Raw genomic sequence first — 21,801 nt, 5'->3', positions numbered from 1 at the left:
TTGATATACGCGCTAAACCTCTTCTAACGCAACTTAACGCTTTATACGTGAGAAACACGTCAGTGCGTTGGGTCTTACGTACAACAAACTTCACACCTTAACATCACAAAGGCTGCACCGAAATCACTTTCTGAAAACTTGTTGCCGAAGACGAATGCTAACTGAGCTTTTCGTTAGGCCCCAAATTTGATTCTGCTATTACTGAACGATTCCCGCCTCTACTGAGCCAGTTGTGCACAGAACTTTCGTGTTCTACTTCCATACCTTACAGGACAAACTTCGATTAATGTTCAACATCATAGACAATTCCCTTTCCAACCGAAGTAGGCGTTTCATTGATGTCTCAAAATAAAGGCGTTTTCATCTTTCTTTTGCATAGGCGACCAAATGCTATTCGAATATAAACAAAATGATCCTAATTTCTCATCAATGGGCGCGGCTTCTTCTCATGATGTGAGAAGGTGAATGGCTGTCGATCTAAATACAACCGATCGGCTTCAACAGGCTCCATAGAAATAGGCGAGGGACCACGAAACCGACTAGCTACAACCTCGGGACCATTCTGGTTAGCCCCACTGCGAATCCTCGATTCCAACGGTCGACCTCAAAAACCAGAGGAGGAGGGGTGTCTATTTCTCTTTGCGACAGCCTTTGCAAGGTCCAACAGAACGCTTGAGGCAATAGCAGGCGGCACTCGCCTGCCAGTCGGTTGCAGTTGCTTCGCATTCTTCCTTCTAGCGGTACTCCTACTTTCACGGCTGCCATGCGTGCCGTGGTCTTTCCATCTGGCCGTCGCTCATCAACAAGCGGCCCTTGCCAGTCAAGCAAAGCGACCTTGGAAGGCGCTCTCGCTGAGGATGTAGCAAGCCATCCCACAATGGCCCTTCTTGCTTGGTAGGGAGTTAGTTAGCTAGCTAACAGCACTAGCAATATCATCGGAAGTAGTATATGTTATATAGCAGTAGCATGTTTCGACAAACGGATTTCCGAGCTCTTCTCACCGACCCAGTCCAGCGATGGTCGCCCAGCACTTAGCTTGACAGTGGCTGCCACGACACCTCTAATGCAGGGGCAGCAAGCTAAGCTTCGATTCCATCCCGTCCGTCGCGGCTGCTGGCGCTAGTGCTGCCCTATCTGCTCCTTCGATCGAAAGGGTTATCTTCGCTTTGCTCAAGTTCTAGGAGATATACGATGGTTAGGAAGTGGGAGACGGTAGCGGCACCAGCGTACGAAGACGTGCCGTGATTTATAGAACCAGAGGGTTTGGAGACAAAAAAGGGACGGGTCTCTTTATGTGCTATGCCCTTTCTGTCTGTATATGTATTGCACAGGGTCTGTCCTTCCCCGTTCTTGGATGGATGCATTCGGACATCTTGGTCGGTCTGTCGGGCGGTCCCCTTACCCCGTCCTTACTGCCAAGGTTTCTTACGGGCCGCTCGCCCCTCTGCCCCGTTTAAGGCCGGAGGCCAACTCGTCAAGTAAGTCTTGCCACTATTGCTGCCCCTTCCTTCTTCTAGTAGCAGCCCTCTCCCATCCAGGTAAACGGGTTTCTTACCGGCTTGAGCGGCTCCGGCTACGAATTTGGCAGTTAGCAGCAAGCGAGTTCCACACCAATACAACAGGTACGACCATTACCATCGAAGACATTGTAGAACGACGGCGGTCAAGCTCAGCAGACAAACTAGAGCAACTGATTTAGTTCGCCCGAAGATCTGCGCCGTCGGCTCCTGCTGCCAGAGACCTTTAACAAACGCACAAGAAGGTAAAGCAAAGCACGACAAAAGAGAGGCGAATGGAGGTCTGGACGCTTTTACTGGGAAACCTGGCTGATAAACAAGCAAAATAGGTACAAGTTATCCTGTTCTGCCGCAAGAAAATCAAGTGTTGACACCGATTGATTGTAAACATTTACTTTAGAATCACTTCCATCGATAGAGGAATTGCTGTAACTGCGATAGTCTTAGCACGAGCAAGGCATCGGCAAGTGCGTTCACAACGATACTATCAATAGTGCAGCAAGGCTTGACTACAAGCTCGACCGCTCAAGAATAGTTCACTCTAGTGTAGATATAAACAGCAAGAAAAAAAGGCACACAAACGAAAAAAGAAGACGAGAAGAGCGGTGTATGAAGCCAAGCGTCGCCTTTGATTCACCGACGCGAACGCAGCAACGTATCTGTAGTACATCACCTCGATCACTCGGTCCGGTAATAATAATAATAGTATTGATTAACACTAATAAGGAGAACGCTTCTTCAAGGAACAGATATATATATATATACATCTTGCTCTCTGATATATATACAGAGAAAGAATTTTCTAAAGGTTTCTCTACTCGAAAAGTAACCGAGAAATTACTAACAAGGTCAAAAATAGCTGGCGGAGTGATAACACTTTTGGTCGGCGTACAGCCAGTCAGTGGCCGCCTTAAGTATAGGTTTTTTAGTACATAACTCGTTATACGGTGCATGCGCATGGCATGGCCACAGCAGATGAACTACTCAAAGACATTCGGAAGATACGAAATGAATCAATCTACTCGTCTGGGAGAAGGAAAAGGTCAGCGTGCCGATCTTCCCGAAATTATTCTTTTCCGGGAGTAGCTGGCGCGAGAACTCTGTAACCGAAAAAGCGACAGAAGCAGCAGCAAATACGACTGTCAACGTGGTCATTGTTAAGAGCTCTACGCCTAAGACCAGTAGCTAAGACGCTCTGCATAACCTAGATGGCACGCGAAACAAAGCTAATCGGCCTGTCGCCATCGCAGCAAGCTAGCTAATGAAAAGACCTACTGCATTCTCCGTTGCTTCCAATGAAAGGCCCAGTTCTTTTATCACGACACTTTAACTGTTGCTGCTGTTTGGTGTCGTTGGTCAACGAAGTGGGCCAGAGATCAGGACCGAACCACCATCGTTGATCAGGCTTAGTTTGGCGGGCTCTGCCGATCTGCATGACAGCTAAGCAGTAGCGTAGAACCCTACTAAGCTCGTTTGCTTCTTCTCTGCCTGGCCATCTGCTTGAAGACAGGCCTTGCACTTTGCGACTGCTGCTGCTGCTGCTGCCGTGTTAAGAACTAGACAAAGGCAACAACCGGAAGACATCTGTTAGGCCAGTTGGGTGAAGGGAAATAAACTCGCAACAAAGAGCTACTGTTGCAAAAGCTATCTGTTCTGAGTCCTAGACTAGACTGGGATCGACTAACAACTCTGCAGGCCGTGGACCACTATCACTGAACAACGCCGCAGGACCGAGCGATTGAGGAGTTGGCCGCGGCTGGGACGCTCTGGCTCACTTGATCTGATTACTACTTACACCAGGTCAATTTAACCAAGCCGTTGAACCACTCCTACATGGAAACACACATCTACACTCTCATCCAATTGTGTACACGCGAAGCAAACGACAACGGTATTAGCAGCGACACTAACAAAAACGAATCTGCCAGAAACCGAGTAACGCTGATTTCTGCAGCGGCGTTCCTACGAACTTACCACAGACCCGGTCGGCACAATAGTTTGAAGGTTAGCATCGGCCCGTGAACTATAGTGAAAGGAACTGAGCGAAATACTATAGTTGTTGAACAGCAGGCTTCAAAGTAAAGAAGTGAATATTCTTATGGTGACAACAAATTTTGTCTGTAGTGGTCAAGACCCTACTCAATGAAGTGAGAAGCGAATTCATATGTGCTCAGTTATAGCAGTTGTTTGTCGTAATGCCGCCAATATACGACGTCTGTGTGTCTCGATACTGGCGTATCTGACTGATTCCGATCGGTGTCATTGATCTGCAAAGCCAATTGTTTTCTTTACGTCCCGGATAGAGCAAACGATCATGGTAAGTTACTACCGTATTATCTCTTATCATGGTAACCACTGATCCAGAAGGAAAGGGGTTTCGAATGAGTGAAAGGTAAATGGCACCAAAAACAGTTCTTTATCGTGGAGTTAAACAACCTCTTGCCCCAATCGAATATCCCGTCCCTGTTCTCGTCGACCTGTTGCGCATCGACATTTGGCGCATCCTCATAGATACTGTACTCGAGGTACACAACTCCATCGAGTTGGGGCTTTGCATAGATACGTTGATTCTTTCAACAATTGTCCTGACTATTCTATAGCTAGCCATGTTTAAATTGTTTTGCAAATTCTGTGAATGTTTTTATTTTAGAAAGGTAAGTTTTTTATTCTTCTTGTTATTACTATTGTTATTGATAATTAGAAGCGTACGCATCTCTAGAAAGACAATTGAGACAAAGAGCTTAGATCATTTCAAACCATTTGCGAGCCTTCGTCTTATATATTTGACTGTCAGCGAAACGAAACTGAGGTCCTTTAGAACTACTTAGAAGTTCCGTTTAAAAGTAGAGCTTTCAGATGAAATCACGCATTGTTACTTTTGTCGCTTATCGTAAATCCTCCTGCACTTTTTTTTTTAACTGGGACGTGACATTTTGAAGATCGCTGTTAGCAAACAATTAAACTGAGTTATTGATTCTTGCACTGATGAAAAGAAGAGGGACACGTAAGGTAGTGAAAACAGACTAGATCATGCGACGGCCGCCGTTTCCGGTTAGACCAGCCGGCGTTGGGGATGCGACTCGACCTAGATGTGTTAGGTCCGTACTTGACGGCTAGTAAGTAGAAAGGATAGATATTACAGTTGTTTACAACGGCGCCAAAAGCCCAAGATGTGTTCATTCTTCAATTTCAATAGCAAAACCTCATTGGGTCTTACATTAATAATGGAGAAGAAGGATGAGGAGCACGCACACTTAAAACAGACATGGATGACACAGCGTCATATAGTCCTGTGTTGTCTGGCTTAGGAACAGCGCACCATGACTCAGTAGTCACATCTAGAACGTCCTCTCGGCAATGAGAAAGTAGACTTGACTATATGCCCGAGCTTGTCTGGCGACTTGTTAGAGATCAAGTAAGACGAATGCTGGCAGAACACCAAGCCTGTGTTAAAGTCATAAAAATTCATGAAACTTGTATACATTTACTTGTAAGAGCATAATAGTCCAATTATCAATGCCCTCGAGTAAACAAATCTCAACCCTAGAGGTTTTCTCTGTATATACTTCCGTGCACATTTCCGTCATCGATATTTCAGTTTAAATCCAATTTCAGTGTAAAGAATTTTGATCTGAAAAAGAGAAAGCTCTGTATACAGGGCTCTTCCGAGTTGCTCAAAGAAAATATTGCCTCGGGCACGATAGGAATATGAAGAACCGCTATTATATTTTAAGTTTGCTACTTTATTTTAAATTTTCTTTAACGATGTTAGTTGTTGTTCGTGCTACTGAATCTCTTCAGGTTCACGCTGCGGCATCCCGCAAATAAAACGCTGACCCCTGTCAGTGTCTGCCTGTTATATCTAGATGCAACGATATTATGAAGTATTGCACATGGGTATGTTGTCCCTATATATTGTTTCTATATATCGAGGTCGGACGGCTGTATTACTGAGTAAAAGAGATCCTAAACATAATGAGCCTTCGAGAATAGTGAACTTGAAGACATCAGTCGTAGGTTATAAGAACAGGGTCTATAGTGTTTTTGTAAAGAAACCGGCAAGGTGATTAGTTAGTTCGATGTACCAATTCTACGAAGTCTGACTGTGTCATATCCAGAACGGATCGCGTTTGCACACAAACATAGAAGCTTCAACGACTGACGTCTGATACCAGAGGAAAATGAACCATGCAATTTGGATGCTTATTTCTTATAACTTCCTTTTAGGGAGCCTAGGCCACTATAGAATAAGTAGCATCGATAACTTCTGTTAGAAGCTTTCCTTCGGAGCTCGATATTTCCAAGTTATGCGAACTCTGAGGACTCATATCAGAAATCCCTCCTTTCAAACAGAATTTGATTAATCTTCCTAACCGCTTTCCAAAATATTGATCGTTCTGTCTAAAGTTGTCATTTGACACGTTAGTACGTGTCCCTATAAACTCTCTGAAATCATCATTATAGGCTGATTCATCATAGGTGAATATCATTAGATAAACAATATGCCCAAAAAACTCCCGAAATCGGTGTACCCTTTAGGCACCGGTGTTCTCGTCTTAATTTGAATGTTGGCGGGTATTTCTTGCAGGAAGAGTGCGCCTTCGAATGGTTGTTTTTGGCTATTTCTAACTAACTCAAAGGATTTATCGTGTGTCCAAATACGACATATGATGGGCTATAGCCCATCGTATATCATATTTACTAGCTGAAATTTGCGAGGGTGATGAATAGAATGCTCTTAACATGATTAAAAACTGATCATTGCCCAAGTCAATATTAATCTAAATTGGGAAACTGGTAACATCTAAGTGGGTCAAAAAACCTGCAAGGGGGAGCCTACTTTTTTTTTATGGAAACTTGCAGTCGGGGGAGCAGTCGACTCCAGGGAGTTTTTCCTTATTACAGCGTACCTGGTGACAAAAAGTTCTGAGGGAAATTACTCTGAGAGGCCAAGATGTCTTTTTAATGGCAGAAGTCATCTTGACGAGATCTTAATTAAAACATTGACGATTACATCAATGTCTAAATTAAGAATTCATTATTGGTAGTATATTATTATCACACACACAAACAAACAAAAAATTTGTATCGTCGTTTAATTCAATAAACGTGCAGTTGGTGTGATTGTGCGTTTTCATCAAGGATTATGGTTACCAAGCGTTTGTCCTATGAGTCAACATCTCAACCACATTTGTTAATATTTGCTATTTGGCCATATTTTTTAATCAAACAGGATTCATTCAGGACACGTTCAGTTCAAGCCAATTTTTCGTTTTATTGGTGCGACAATGGAGGAAAAAAAGTTAGAGATAAGCTTGAAGCGTCGGGTACGGCACGAAAACACCAACTTTTACTGTCTTTACTAGTCGTCGTTGTTGTTGCAGTAACAACGAGCGAATGGAGACAAGAAAGAAGGTAGAGACTAAGGGCAAGCAGATAGTATGTTTTGGGTTAAATGGGAGAGCAGGAAAGTTGAGTAAAAACGAATAGGCTTACTCGTGTTGTTGAACGAAATCAAAATAAGTAAAAAAAGCGAAACTCAATTAAAAAGTTACTATTCGAGCATTAGTAGGAGAGGTAATTTTTAGTTATTTTTTTACAGTAAATTTAACTTAACTGTGTACATCTATAATATACGGCCACGTTAAGAGTGATCTATCTTTATTCGTCACATACGTTTCAATCATGAATAAGTTACCGAACTCAGTATGGGACTAGCATACTACATATGGTCAATTAAGCTAGCAGAACAACCCGCATCATCCGTAGGACAATTTATGGCGAAGTCAATAAAGCTGTTGTCTTTCCCGCAAAATCCTTTACCAATTTGTTCATTACCGACGATGACCTGTAACTTCGTTCGTTACTGCGTAAGGCGACAAAATAAATACATCGTCAATAAGTTATATAAACACTTCGTAAAGCATGGATGGCCATTTTATTGGCACAGTTTCGGTCCGCTATGGCAACTGAGAGGTACAGCAGTCAATGTTACGGGGTATAGTCCAATTGTTCTGGCAATATAATCACTGTATAGTGGGTTAAAATAGACAAATTCGAATACCGAAAAATACACACAACCAGGTAGTGCGTTCTGTATCGTAGTCAATTGTTTGTTAGTCGATCTAAAGTAGTGTTTAATAGCAGTATTAAATGGAAAGCATCCAGAAACATCCAGTCGACTGGGAGTGTCAATATAGCTCTAAGACCCTGTTTATTTAGGCTGTCAACGGAAAGTCTATTGATTTTGTAAGCTAAACGGCGAGCGAGTGAACATTGCTTCAAAGAGAGTTATTTAGTTGTTCGTTCAGTAGTTGTTGAGTGGGTTCACGATGTTAGTTTAGACTGCGTGGTTCCACACGGTAACTTACGCCCTGGGCACACTCTTCATAGAACTATTATTATCTGGTGTTTATAGTACCGAACCTAAAATCCGAGCAGGACAAAAATGTTTGACTTCATATCAAGCCATCCATCTATGGCTTTTAATGACTGTTTCTAAAAAGTTTTGTATGCAGCCCCATGCACGTTTGTGTTTCGATCAAAGGGTTCAAACATATCGAATCTACTACATATAGCTAAATGCATGCGTAAATAGATGCTTTTATATGCGTTAGTGTACTTACATCTCGTTCGCGGCCCCAGCGTGGAGCGTCAAAACCATGACGTTTACGTTGGCAACTATACGAATACGTTATGTCAATTAGCGCGGCAACATCGTAGCTACGGTCACGTTCTGTTCAAGTCGTAAATCACCTATCGCTTCGAGCGGAGCTATTCCGCCACCCACGATATACGATTATATAATATCTTCAAATTGTAGTACATGATATAATGTTATGTATAATATAGTACTTCGCACTTCGTCTTCTTTCTCTTTACGGGGCGAAGTATAGACGAAGTGACAGATTTGGCACGTCACGGATGGACGGAGACTTTGTCAAGCATACGACACCTACTATGAACCTAAAACTGATGAGCGCTAAAAGTATTAAGTCATGTGTGTAAATGAATCGATACGTTGAAGTCATTTAGGACAAATGGGTCAATTATCTGTCCGATGGCAGGATTATCTAAGACTGAAACAGACAACAAGAATAGCCGTGCCATCCAAGCCAGAGGGTATTTTTCCTCCATGAGCCTCAATAGTTAACAACTTAACAAATAGTTACCTGTCCTTACCGAACTGAAGAAAAGTCCAAATCTGTACAGTTTTGATTATTATTAAGGACCCAAGTTTTTCACGACACCTAAGTCCATGCGAGGTAAACGCTGGGGCAAAACGGGAGAAAATATGCATGACGGCAAGGCTGACAAAAAACAAGCCGAGAACGGTACTACGCTTGGTAACCTACCATTATTCTTTCGTATGTTCCTATCTTTACAAAACATATATATCGCAGCATTAACAGTAAATAATGCCGACTGTGTTTAATTGTGTGGAATCCTGTTTTTGGACATAGAGACCCTTGGAGATTCTACTAATTTTCCGATTAAAGCCCAGCTCAAAACGATTATTAATTTGGTCTGCGGTTGCGTGTTCACAACCGATACAAATCACAAGTTTATTTAAAAACGTTGTTTTTCGTTGCAAAGACGTGTATCCTACCGCGACCTGTTACGCACGACGCCATTTCAGCAATGAAACGCATTTTCTTAAATACGAAATTTATAAGGGTTTAAATAAAGTTAACGCAAATCTTTAAGCACATATCTTCAAAAAGCGGAGCTGTAATAAAACAGTAATACGTAGTATAACGAAGCTAACGAAGTATAACGTAAACTCAACAAGTACGTGTTACGAAGTAAAAGTTCAGTGAGTTTATATAGAAAACAAAGGAAGCACTGTTGGCGGTTTCTTTTTATGTTTTGCTTTCTGTGCAGTTGTGTACTGAGACCATATTGGTACACGCAGCTTTGAAGCCGACTAAATCTTAAAATCGATCAGATCGGTTAGTCCTCAGACAAGCCAGCGTCAGGACTGTATCTATTGACTGATTATCTCTGTCATGGTCTATCCTGACAATGACACTGTGAATTTTTTGGTCGAATAAATGTTTTGTGGCGTCTGCTTTAAAGCCTTTAGAAGAGGGCAAGGTGAGAAAGTAAACCAGTAAAGTAGTTTGCTGTTCGTATTTTCATTTTTTGCCGGTTTACAAAGCAGAAGTACAGGCGGGGGTGTCAGCTATATATATATATATATATATATATATACGGCGTGAGCTTGGTGGGAGCTTAGATTCTTCTCGTTTATAGGAGTCGTCAGCCGCGCCAGAATCTCAATTCGTTAAAATCTTTTTGGGCTCCTGATGGCGCTGTTGAGTGGGCTACCTCCCGTTTAATCGACCGCCGATAGAATCAGGACAGTCTTCGCATAGCCAGCGATGGTTGCGTGCCAGTTCACATACAGTCACTATACAGCACGCTATGCCGCTCCGCCACAAAGCACGTACTCCGTTGTTCTGGCCTTCAGGCGATTGATCGATAGTCAGGCAAACAGGGCGTTTTGAGAAGCCCGTCCTAAATAATGCTGGCTCAGACTAGTACCTCGTGAGGCTTGCCATTTTCCCTTTTGCTGCTGCTTCACCTCTCAGCGTTGTCCTCGCTCCATCGCCAGCGTCACTCGCGTTCGTGCAGCGGCCAAGGTCATGTGCTAATTGCCATAGCAGCTGTTTTGATAAGTGAAACAGTACCCGCACCAGTGCGGATACTAGTTGTGATCGCAGAGGTAGTCGTATGGCTTGTTGGTTTATTGGGAAACCTGTTGTGACACTTAATATGTTCTTTGCTGACGGATGATCGGTGGTGGAGGTCCTGCTAGGGTCAAAAGAGGGCGCTGTGGGGTGCTATGTAGCGAGAGACAGAATGAAAAAGCAGAGCAAGAAAGTGTTTGGGGGTTAAATCACCATTCGGGCTCCGTGCCCTGATTGGGTACACACACGACATCCGACGGGTTCGAAAATAGATTAACTAGAAGAGGCTCAGACTCGGAGGGAAGCCAAGGATGATGATACGAGTACGGGATGGGGATCAACGATGATCCTAATGATGAACACGACACGACTGCTAGAGCTATGCAGCCCCATTACTTTTACTTTCTTCAGGAAGTAACTACTGCTCGAACATGCTATCACCAGGCGTTTCAATGCCGTCGGCATGCTAATCAAGTGTGCATATCCATGTACCGTCCTAATTCGTCTGTCTATATGAATATGGTGCACACTGATGAGGAGGCACCATATTCTCCTGTGCAGAAAGAAATCGACAGTCAGAGAACTTTCTAGAAGTCTGAGTATACTCTGAGTGGCGCTTTTTTTTTCAATCTCACTGGACCCTTACTTTGAAGGGCAGCACGTCAACGTGACGAACCTTGAATGACGCTTCCTTAGTATAACATTTAGTGCAGTTGCATATCTTCTAAGAGTAGGTCAGCTATATACGTGCTAGTCTGAGCATCACGTAAACGGTGTACTCATAGTTCAACAGCTTTTGTTTGTGGATACAAAGAAATTGAGCTCGACCAATTTGACTTCAGCCACGAACAATTAGGGGTTTCGCTCGTTCAACGGAATTAAAATGTAGGCGTCACAATAATCTTGCCCGAGATACCTTATAGCATTCAGCAGCGGTAAAAGATACGAACCTGTGCGACATCATCGTACAAAGCAAAGACGTGCTGTAAATATCGCATAAAATCGTCCTACTTTTATCTTCAAATAACGTGTACTTCTTCAGATTGCTATTGCAGGCAACGCAGCTATTACTATGTTCAATAGAGGCTCACGTTGGAAGAATAATGTATAAGAGATATCGGAAATGGCATTACCCTCAGCCCCGCGAGAATCTATCGAGGTCTAATTGTTAACTTAATCTAGCTTTCATAATATTCCAAGTCTATGTATTGATTATAACTGTAAATGCGGCTATCAACTTATAAGCTTCAATAGATAGGCAGCTAGTTAACATAATATTGGGTAAACAAAGCACCAGTCATTTTTGTTTTCTATTTATTAAGTTACTTCAATTTATTGAGGTATTGGATTTTAATAGTCGTCAAATAAAGTTTTGACAGGTTGAACATGGTGTGTCTCATAAGTAAATTCATGATCTAAATAACAGCCTTGCAATATCCAACAACGCAACCTTGTTTACAAATAGTCCCAGTATCTAATTGCTTGATTGCTATGAGGCACCCAGGCCGAGAGATCAAAAACTGGGCGCATAACTGGAACCCGAACTCATGAAAAAAAAAAACTTACCAAGGGCAGTGCTTGCAAAACTGCACGATAGACTTGTTATCTATTCATTTTCTTTAGCATTCAATACAACAATCACGTAAATTACGTAAATAAGGGCCAACGACGCAAATATCTTGCAAAAAGACTAATGAGGCACAAATATTTGCTACAGCTTTGTATGCTACAAATGAAAGAAAATACCGATCACCACCTTTCAAAACCCCAGCTAATGCTGTTGTATCCGTTATCACCAAACAAATCTTGTAACAGTCGTTGCATGAAAGATTGCTGAAATACTCACGTCAGGCCTAGAGTACGACGCGTCTAACCACTAGAGTGACTAGGACGAAATATTTTTACATGCAACTCACGCGCACTATATATATATCTTCTATAACACGTAATAAGCGCTGTCGCTTTTGTAGCCGTTTTCTAATCTAAGTTGTGAGCGATTTTTCAAGTCTTCAGCTATTTTCGTTTTGTTCACAAGTGCTCAGAATCACCTCTGATTTGGCATCAGTAAATTGTTCCCACTGATAGAATTAATCGGACTGAGCCTTGGTGGACCTATCTAGGATTTTCCTAACAAACGAAAATACACAGTGATCAGTTTCGAAGGCTGAAATATGAATCAGCAATGAGCGCATGCCTCTCGTTACGATGGCAATAGGGTTACGCATTGGCCATGCGTCACCTAGGACCGATAGGACTCGTTTATTGTAGCAAGACTTCACTACAAACAGCATGATTATATGCGCTAACAAAATTATGTGATTTTCGTCCTGCATTGAACTTAGACTATATCTAATAAAGCCGTTACGTATGCACAGATGATGCGTATGGATTATAAGCTATATCCGGCAGCTATTCTTGTTCATTTTAGTATTGTTTGCAAAGTAAAGCTTTGCCGTTGTGACAAAATGCTTCAATAATATTATGATAAACCTCCTAGTCCGAAGGGATCGTTAGAGCTGGCTGATTTTAAGTTGTACTACTTAATACTAGTAATAGTTCTTATATAGTGTATTATATATTGATATAGATAAGAATAATAAAATATTCATCTAATAGTGCAAAACTTTATCACGTATTTTTCTAGAAATCCATTGTGAGCCGTATGCTTTTCCTTCAAGGACAGCGTATTTTTTGATACTGCTAATAGTATAATTAACTTTTACAATTCAATATGGCAAAAATCGGCACATTTAGCACGTCCAAAGAAGCCTAGAAGAAAAGACTGCTGACCTGCCAGTCGCAACTTGCTTTGGTAAATGTCTGCTATCATAAGGTCTACTATAGTTGATCGATGTCAGTCTCTTACCTATCTTAGTGATGGAAGCACAGCAGGATTTGTGATTATGGCTCGACCTCTACAATCGGACAAATATATAACCTTCCTAAAATTTTTCAGGCCTGTAGGTTTTTCAGTGACGAAGACTTCTGTTATTATTACAGTGACTATTCCTTATGGGTTTCGTCATAGGCTTATCAAATATCTGTTGAGTGTTGGAAGAATCGCGAACGCTTATAGTATTTCAATGTTGTTTTAGACGAAGTAATTTTGCTACACATAATTGTTTTTCCATTAGATCTATACTTCGTGATAATACGATCGCTTCGTAGTATCGAGAATGCTCTGCGAAGCACGGACATAGGCCAGGTAGATGCACCTAAGAAATACTAGTAATATCAAATTATGCAGAATTCTCTATAATCACAATCGGAAGAAGCCATTCTAACCGTTCGTTTGGTGTACGATCCAGATCCAGCTGGACTAGTTAATTCTTATACACGCTCTCCCAGTTGTTATTAGTCGGAGCCCCGTTTATCAACAACACTTGATTCCTGCACTGTGTGCGTGTGTAAAGATTAGCCCAACTCTTTCTGGGTTGGCTGACGTGCACAGCAGAAAGCTGCGAATAAATCGTCTCAATTTCGAATTAGTGCAGGTCGCTCTGCACTCGTGCACCATCACGAATTCATGACAGAGGGGCGGATGACGAGAGCGAATTCGAACCTATTCTTGTTCGAACCTTCAAGGTCTGTCAGCGGATGTTTGCTATGCCAAATTTTCGTTTCCAGAGTGATTTCATTAATTTTACTGCGCAGCTTCGACCAACCCTGTTACTGAAACGTTACGAGACAGTGGTACGGCATTGGAACAAAATCACTGGCGAAGTCGTTTGGCGGATTCAAATGCACGAGATAATTAATTGAAGTTCATTAGCGTAAATTCACTATACGAGGCGTACTCTTCACAAACTTTACGAGCCGGAAGCAAACAATGTAGATAATCGAGCTCTAATATAGAATAACGATAGTGAATTAGTTCACGACAAGATTATTAGAAATAGGTAATATATTGCGAGACCCTTGGCTTGGGAGCTAAATTTATTTCTCGTTAGAAAACTGTGTTCAACGATAGTGAATTTGGCCAGCCTGTATTATACCGAAATTAAAGGAACGGACTGCGTATTACACGAGAATTTAATCTCAATTACAGGGGGCGGTCCAGTTCACAGATATGTTGGTATCTGCTATTTAACGGACGGCTTTTTGCTCTATAGGTTCGGAAGCGAACACCTCGGGATATCGTTCCGTTTCCACAGGCAACAACGCGTAGAACCTTTACACTAAAAACAAAATACTAATTCTTTTTGCCAAGGGCAAATCAAATGAATGAAGTAAAATTTGCGCGCTTGTCTAAATTTAGAAACATCTTTGCTCAATTCGCACCTGTCCGTATAATACAACATAGAACAAATCCAGGCAGCCAGTATCCTTAAGGCGACACAGTTCTCTTCTTTTATTATATAGATCTATTTCCAAGAGTAGATTGCACATGAGTCACGTAAATCATCTGTCGTGTTATAAAAAGATGAAAGCCAAGGTTTTTATTTGGTCTCGACGACGATTGGGGTCAATATATGGGGACATCAGCAGATGTGGGCCACGGCTAGCATTGGAAATGGAGGAATGCCCGCAATTAACTTATAATTATGCTTACTATACCAAGGAAGCAAGCGATGAACAATGATAATGGCTCTACTATGGCGCAAAGAAGTCATCCAAAGCATACTTCAACGAATATAGAATTGCCAATGAACCAATTCGACCAAACCTGGAAAATATACGTGACGCTAGCCAAGTCGCCTGGCCGTTACGCTATATGATATTAGAGTTTTATCAGCAAAGAAAGCCTTTAACTATGTTCTATAGCTGATGAACCGTTTGCATCGAAGGTCTTCACGACGAAAACGCCTGCTTAAGAACGCACCCGGCCGCTTGAGAACGGCTACTGCTTATTATGTCATTTTAGGCTTTACGACTACGCGAGAATAAGGCTAACTTGCGTACGCGTTTCTCTGCTTCGTTTTGAAATATAAGCACGGTTGTTTATAATTTACGGCACATTTCGTTGACGACGTATATCTACATCGCAGATTGTCTAAGAATAACTAATCTGATTACTAATTATATGCGCATATAAGAAATTACTACTTCAGACAGTGGCTTGTATCAGAGTAAGGGTCGCTGTCGCCGACATGGAATTTTTTAAAACTTACGGAGAAACAGGAAGAAGAAAAGCTGAATTAGCTCGGATTCGGAAAACTCCGCGAAGCGTTTACCAACATGCTATAAGTACATCAACTTTTGCGTCCGAATGCGCATCGTTAAGTAACGCACAAGACTTTTATGTTTCGAGCATTACGTCTGGTATCGCCGTAAGATATTCCATCGGACGGCTAACTCCCAGGACGAAACCAACTGTGTCTGTGCCCGGGTTCAAGCCTACCACCTACACCACAACATGTTCCCAGGATTAGCAGGCAGCACACATAGCCTACTTGCACCCGCAAGCATGACCTGGCAGACATATTCATACAGGATCAATTTCATAAAATGGAAGCATTCTTAGATTTCGATAGACATCGAATAGGCCGTGCTAAACGGCTTCGTTGAGTAAAATAGCGTACAGACAGAGGAAGCGCGATTGTAATCAGCTGCGAATCACCCAACCTTGTCGAGGTCCGAGTGTCGCTAAAAGAAAGCCTTGCTTCCCCACGTAATTTCGGTCGGCCTAATCCACGCCATGTAGGGAAAGTGAAACAACAAAATGACCTGTTTATTTGGTAATTACAAAACGATCGAACTACTAAACGATTAGTCGTATGTGGAAAATTAATTTAATTGTGACAATCACAAACACCGTGGGCTGTTGCGTGCCGAGGTGAGTACGTCGATGGCTCGAAGCGGTTTAGAGAGATCCTGAGTAAAAACGGCATCATTTAATGTTCATGACTTAAACAACACGACACTTTTTCATAAACATTTTTGAACTCTGAATAAGTTACTTAGCTAGTAACTGGCCTGATTAAATAGCTAATCTGTACTATGGCTGCGACTACCTCAATTGAAAACAAATAATTGTTTTCTTCTTTTGTAAAATAAAGTGTTACGTACGCACTGTGTTCGTTAGCAAACCTTTATCCATGACACTCGTCCCACAAAGTGGTATTTTTCTCGTCACGTAAAAGATAAACTACGCGCATGCGCTCTGAAATAATTCTCACCATCTTTAGGCAATGATCCGCATTATTTTATAATAACGAAACTCCAAATTAAACAAAATAAGAAAGATGGGAGGAAATTTGACTATATATTTGGTTGTTGAGGATAGGTCTATGAAACTGTTAGTCATATGTAGTATTCCGTAATCAGTTTCAGCTACAATTGGCTTATTTATTCATCATTCGTAGGCAACGGAAACATTTGGCCTGCCGGAGGAACAGGTGGCTGAATTTAAAGAGGCCTTTCTTTTGTTTGACAAGGACGCCGATGGAATGATTACGGCCGCCGAACTAGGCGTCGTCATGCGATCGCTTGGCCAACGACCTACGGAGCAAGAGCTCAAGAAAATGGTTACCATGGTTGACCAGGACGGCAATGGTTAGTATTATAACTTTGTTGCATAGCGCTTATTGTAGACGATATAAAAGATGGGCTTTAAAGCGCATTCTAGCGGGAACATCTTGCTAGACTGTGACACTTATGCACATACCGGCCGCAGCGTCCCTTGAAGAAATTGAAAAATATTTATACAACAGTTATAAACTGGCGCTACGTTTCAACAATATAGCAAAGAAGCGCCTAATTTCTTCGTGCTCAAATTGAATCAGTAACAAAATTATGTTTGTTGCGCGCTGAAAAACTATGATAAAACTAAGTAGGAAGTATGCATTTATGGTCATTCGATGATGCATACAAAAGACTTATCTCTTTCTACTAATTCTAATCAAGGTTTATCCCATAGAGTTACATAAAATAAGTTAAAAACATTTGATACGGGAGCGGTTAATGAAATCTAGCACACGTGTCAGATTAATAACTTTTAATAATAAACTAATATTGTGCCAAAGATGGACGCTGCTGGAAAAAGTGAGTTGATTCATTCGTATACTTTTCTAGTCCCGTAATAAGCGGAAATAAAATACTGCACGAAAGAAAAAAAATAACGGTACCTGAAAAGTTCACTCGATAGACCATCTATACCTTTCCAATGAGATGTAAAGATCAATCAAATCATATATTCAGAATGACGGGCACTTACCTGTTTGGATGTCCCGATTTCTTGCGACGGTATAAACCGTTTACGGGCTTATATAAGTCCCTTGAAAACTAAGCAGTTGAAATAACGTAAAATTAGTTATGAGTAATTAAGATTAGGATCATCTAAAGGAACAGTTACTATTAGAATAATCCATGTAGAAAAAAGAGACGTCCACAAAACAAGTGTTAAAGTAATGCTTTTGTTTGAAATTTCCGAGGCAGTATATATTCTTAAAATTCTTGCCTCTTATTTCACTCTCGCGCTTGATCCAAAATCAATTAGGACCTTCACAACGCCTATCTAAAGGCCAGAAGCCATTCTCTGGCTCTTGGTGATCGATCTTTCACTGCGATCTCTATGGCAGATACTGCATGGCTTTGGTCTTACCAGACAAAATTAGCGTAATGATTTAGCTGTTCTGTCCCATTGACTCAAGTATTTGATCCCGAAGCGCAATATCACAGTCTGATCTATCTAAATATATCTACAATATAACTGATACCTGCCTGACAAAGCCATCATGTTAGAGAAATTTTGAAGTTGATTAACTTTTTCCTAAATAAAAAAATTGACTCTGGCCATAATTAAATGTACTATTTACTCGCCGTCGCCATTTCTTAACCAAGTTATTTATTTCGCAAGAACTGTTCAAGTTGGATGCTAACTTGTCCGTTGTTTTGCGACTTTTTCCGCTGTCAAACGAATTCGATTTGTCAGTAATTGGGAAATGTGGTAATCTTTCTGCACGAGGCAGATTCAAATAAGCTCCGACTCAAGATCCTGCAAAACGACTTGAAATATGCGAAGTCATCCTCATTCAATTAATAACACTAGACCATGGGCACATTATTGTTGGTCGTCTCATTTTTCGTATTTTTTTAGTGTATAAATATCAAGTACAAATTCTGTTTCTTTCTGAGCTGGAGATCTGACCTAGCTCTTCACCTAGACATGTTTTCCGAAACTGCCCATTTTTTCCTTACTTTCATATGTTCCCCCGATGGCGTAGTGGGTAACGAGCCACCCGTCTAAAACCATGCACGAAGGCTCAAGTATAGCATGTAAATTACGATTTTCTTCATTTTGCATAAACGTGTCACTCTTTGTTACCTGTAACAATTCTATATCGAAACGTATTGTGCTTGCATGGCGTCGCACGTAATGTCGAGGATTACTAAGAAACCGTGCTTTCTTATGCACGTTACCCAATGGGTTGCGCATCCAGGCTCATAATTTATAGTAAAATTTCATACATTTAAGACGCAGCTTTCTCCCTAAGTCAGTTAACGAGTTGTTTGCGATCGAAGATCCAGGTCGATTTCGGAGGGAAGAAGACCTCCTTTAAATTTAAAATTCCATTTTTGAACTTAGCGAAGTCTTTTGAGCCCTCCTCTTAGTTTTAGAGTTTCCGCTGTACACGGTACATGAATGCCGGGCTGCTTCGGCAGTTAGCCAATGCCGGCTGAAAGCAAATAGACTCGGAGCACCTTTATCACCAGGAAGATCCGTCTTTGAAGTTGAAACGCAAGGTAAAATCTTCTTTACTGCGTAATGATAAGTTACTTATAGAGGACAGAAAGCATTTTAAATGGTATATAAATAGAAGTGAGAAAAACAAGGAAGGTAAGAGGGAAAGGGACCTGCTATATTAATGAAATACATTGAGCTGTTATAATACCTATTCACAATATCGTTTCTAGTCGTTGTCAGAATGATAAATCTTCTACATATATTTGTTCTATGTTTTTGGGGGACTCTTGTAGGTACAATCGAGTTCAACGAGTTTTTGATGATGATGTCTCGCAAGATGAAGGAGGCAGACTCGGAGGAAGAACTCCGGGAGGCGTTCCGTGTGTTCGATCGAGACGGTGACGGATTCATCTCGCGGGACGAGCTCAGTGTCGTCATGAACAACCTCGGCGAGAAATTAAGTGACGATGATGTTGAGGATATGATTCGAGAGGCCGATCTGGACGGCGATGGCAAGATTAACTACCAAGAGTTTGTGCTCATTATCACCTCCGCCAAGTAGGCCTTGGAGTTGCTCGCGCACACACATGCTATTCCTCTTGTCCTACACGACAAACACTATACACGTTACAATACGGAAAAATGAAATAAAAGCACAGTCACACTTATTCATTCATTCACAGAGGATCACTGGCGTGTCCTCATTAATATGGCTGACAAATACTATTGATTTGTCTCGACTGAGCTATCAGGCACACGCATATTGTCTGTTCCGATACGTGCAATAATAGGTAAAGTGATGTTAGCTTGAGCACCTTACGGTTTACATTTATTCCGTATTAACGGTACTATGTCTCAATAGTCATGTCGCAGCATTAGCCAGCTAACATTAAATTTAGTTGATTTTTATTTTATTTTTTTACACAACAAGAATTATCTTACCATTTGGCAAGCTGACTGCGAGTAGTAAAATTACCCTAGTAAAAAAAAAAGGCTTTAAAAACGATTTAACAAAGGTGCGTCCATTTAAAAAAGTATGACACAAGCTAATGTGTTCGATCGCGGTCGGTTGCATTCGGCCAGTTTGTGAGACGCGAAATTTACCAGCAGCCGTCAACAACGATGGAATAATTATATATTAAATATAAATAATAAAATATCTGTTACACATTCTATGTGAATAAAGTTATACATATATATATACATACAACAGCAATGATATATATGATGATACGTATACTATATAGAAGTATCCACTGATATAGGATAATGGGAAATTCTGGAAAGGAGAAAACATATTCTCCTTTCATAATTAATGAATTATCATCGAGCACCTCAAGAATTTGCTTAGACATATTACAAAAAAAATTAATTCACTATATATAAATAATCGCAATTAATCAAAAAAAAATACGGTCATTTATGGCATACCCTAAGTTAATAAACTTCATAAAGGTACCTATATATATATCTTTTTTACTGTCTCTTTAATCGTCATTATACATAGTGACGATTAAGAGAGAGAGTAAAAAAGAGGTCAAAATAAAAGACTTGAAGTCGATTGAGGTTAATTTTTATTCTAGGTTATATGTGTTTTAGCGGATTTATAGTGTGCTCGTTGTAAAAGTTGACGTAAGGAGTTGAAACGCGGAGAGCAGTATAACAGTAAAATGGAGAGGAAGTTTAGAAGTTGGGAAATAAATGATTTGCTACTAATTGGAAATTACAAAAATGACCATTTAAAGAACTTATCATTAGAATTTTAATATCTGCCACACTGAACCGTTTTGTCATTATTTCGACCATAGCGATTTTCACACAGTTGTCTCACGTTTGAGGCCTTATCGTTTAAAGGCTAACGGAAATTTCTTTAAAGATAAGCTTATACACCATAGGAATATATTATGTAACAAGGAATCAATCTCAAATAATGATACTAAAGTGCTGGATAGACTTTTTAATGACATTTACTTATGAACACGGAGCGCTGTTGGGTTGCATGTTGGCGATTGGAAATCAGATCAGAGTTACTACCTGAACAATTTGAAACCCTGACGGTAATAGCTGCAGGAGTGAAAATCAGTGGGATACAAAAGGTGTCGTACGCGTTGTACAACTAAGGAAATCGTTTGATCGACTATGTCTAAAAAGCTTTAATCGATTTTAAATGTATAAACAAGCCAAGAGGTGAAGCCTTTGTGGGATCTGCAAAGAAACATCTTTACATTAGGCAGATTGGTACAAAGTATCTTAACTGTGCCGTTCCCTTCGATGGCGACTATATATATTCTCGGCCTACGTGTGCAGTGTACATTGTCGCGAAAACGTTCCTACAACGACGATAAACAGCGCAGTTTTCCTCATTCAGTTACTTGCGTACCGTCAAGGAAATAGGCCGTAGCAAAACGTACGCATACGAAACTGGCCTTGAACTAGCACTAATAGCAGATGATGACCACCGTTAACTAAGTGCTGATTAATAGACTAGCTGGCTGGCTGGCTCGCTGGCTGGTTAATGATTAGCGGACTTCATCATCTTCATGCTGACTGGCAATAGCTAGATATCTATAGAATAGTTTTAGTGTATCGTAAGCGTTCGTTCGTTCAAGACACATAAGCGGGGTACCGCAGAAGGATTTCGATGGCGATAAAGATCTCACTAACAGCCATAACATACGACAAGCTAGCAAATATTCAACGCGGACATAAATTTGTTCACTGATTACTTGAAAGGTAGGCTATCAGTAGTTGAACATACGGCATCCCCTAACTTTGGGTTCGTCTTAAAAAACAACTGCCTATTTCTAACGCTATCCACACTAACTATCTCACGTTATTTCAGCATTCGATTGTACCGGGTGGACATGTACAGAAGCAGATCTCTTGCAGGGTCCCCACGTACACATCTTGTTAATATCTTTCCAACTGCGAACAGTTACGATCGCATCTGTTATATCTCTGTAAC

General features: G+C 41.0%; 1 protein-coding gene across 2 annotated transcripts; it reads left to right on the top strand.

Annotated features, from left to right (window-relative positions):
- The first annotated feature begins 1,579 nt into the window (after window positions 1-1,579).
- Window positions 1,580-20,574, top strand: LOC111262488 (calmodulin). Of its 2 annotated transcripts, none has more exons than XM_022836790.2 (3): window positions 1,580-3,834; window positions 16,516-16,705; window positions 19,130-20,397. In XM_022836790.2, exons 1-3 carry the CDS (start codon window positions 3,832-3,834, stop codon window positions 19,396-19,398), a joined length of 462 nt encoding a protein of 153 aa, XP_022692525.1. In that variant the 5' UTR covers window positions 1,580-3,831; the 3' UTR covers window positions 19,399-20,397. The 2 variants fall into 2 exon arrangements, with proteins under 2 accessions (XP_022692525.1, XP_086825275.1); XM_086969149.1 differs by lacking the exon at window positions 1,580-3,834 and adding an exon at window positions 4,050-4,171 and having other exon boundaries at window positions 19,130-20,574.
- Window positions 20,575-21,801: the final 1,227 nt, after the last annotated feature.

This window comes from Varroa jacobsoni, unplaced genomic scaffold (genome assembly GCF_002532875.2).
Source record: "Varroa jacobsoni isolate VJ856 unplaced genomic scaffold, vjacob_1.0 scaffold_668, whole genome shotgun sequence".
NCBI classification, from domain to species: Eukaryota; Metazoa; Arthropoda; class Arachnida; order Mesostigmata; family Varroidae; genus Varroa; species Varroa jacobsoni.
The sequence above is the reverse complement of the archived record's forward strand: the minus strand, read 5'-3'. Positions and strand labels throughout refer to the sequence as shown.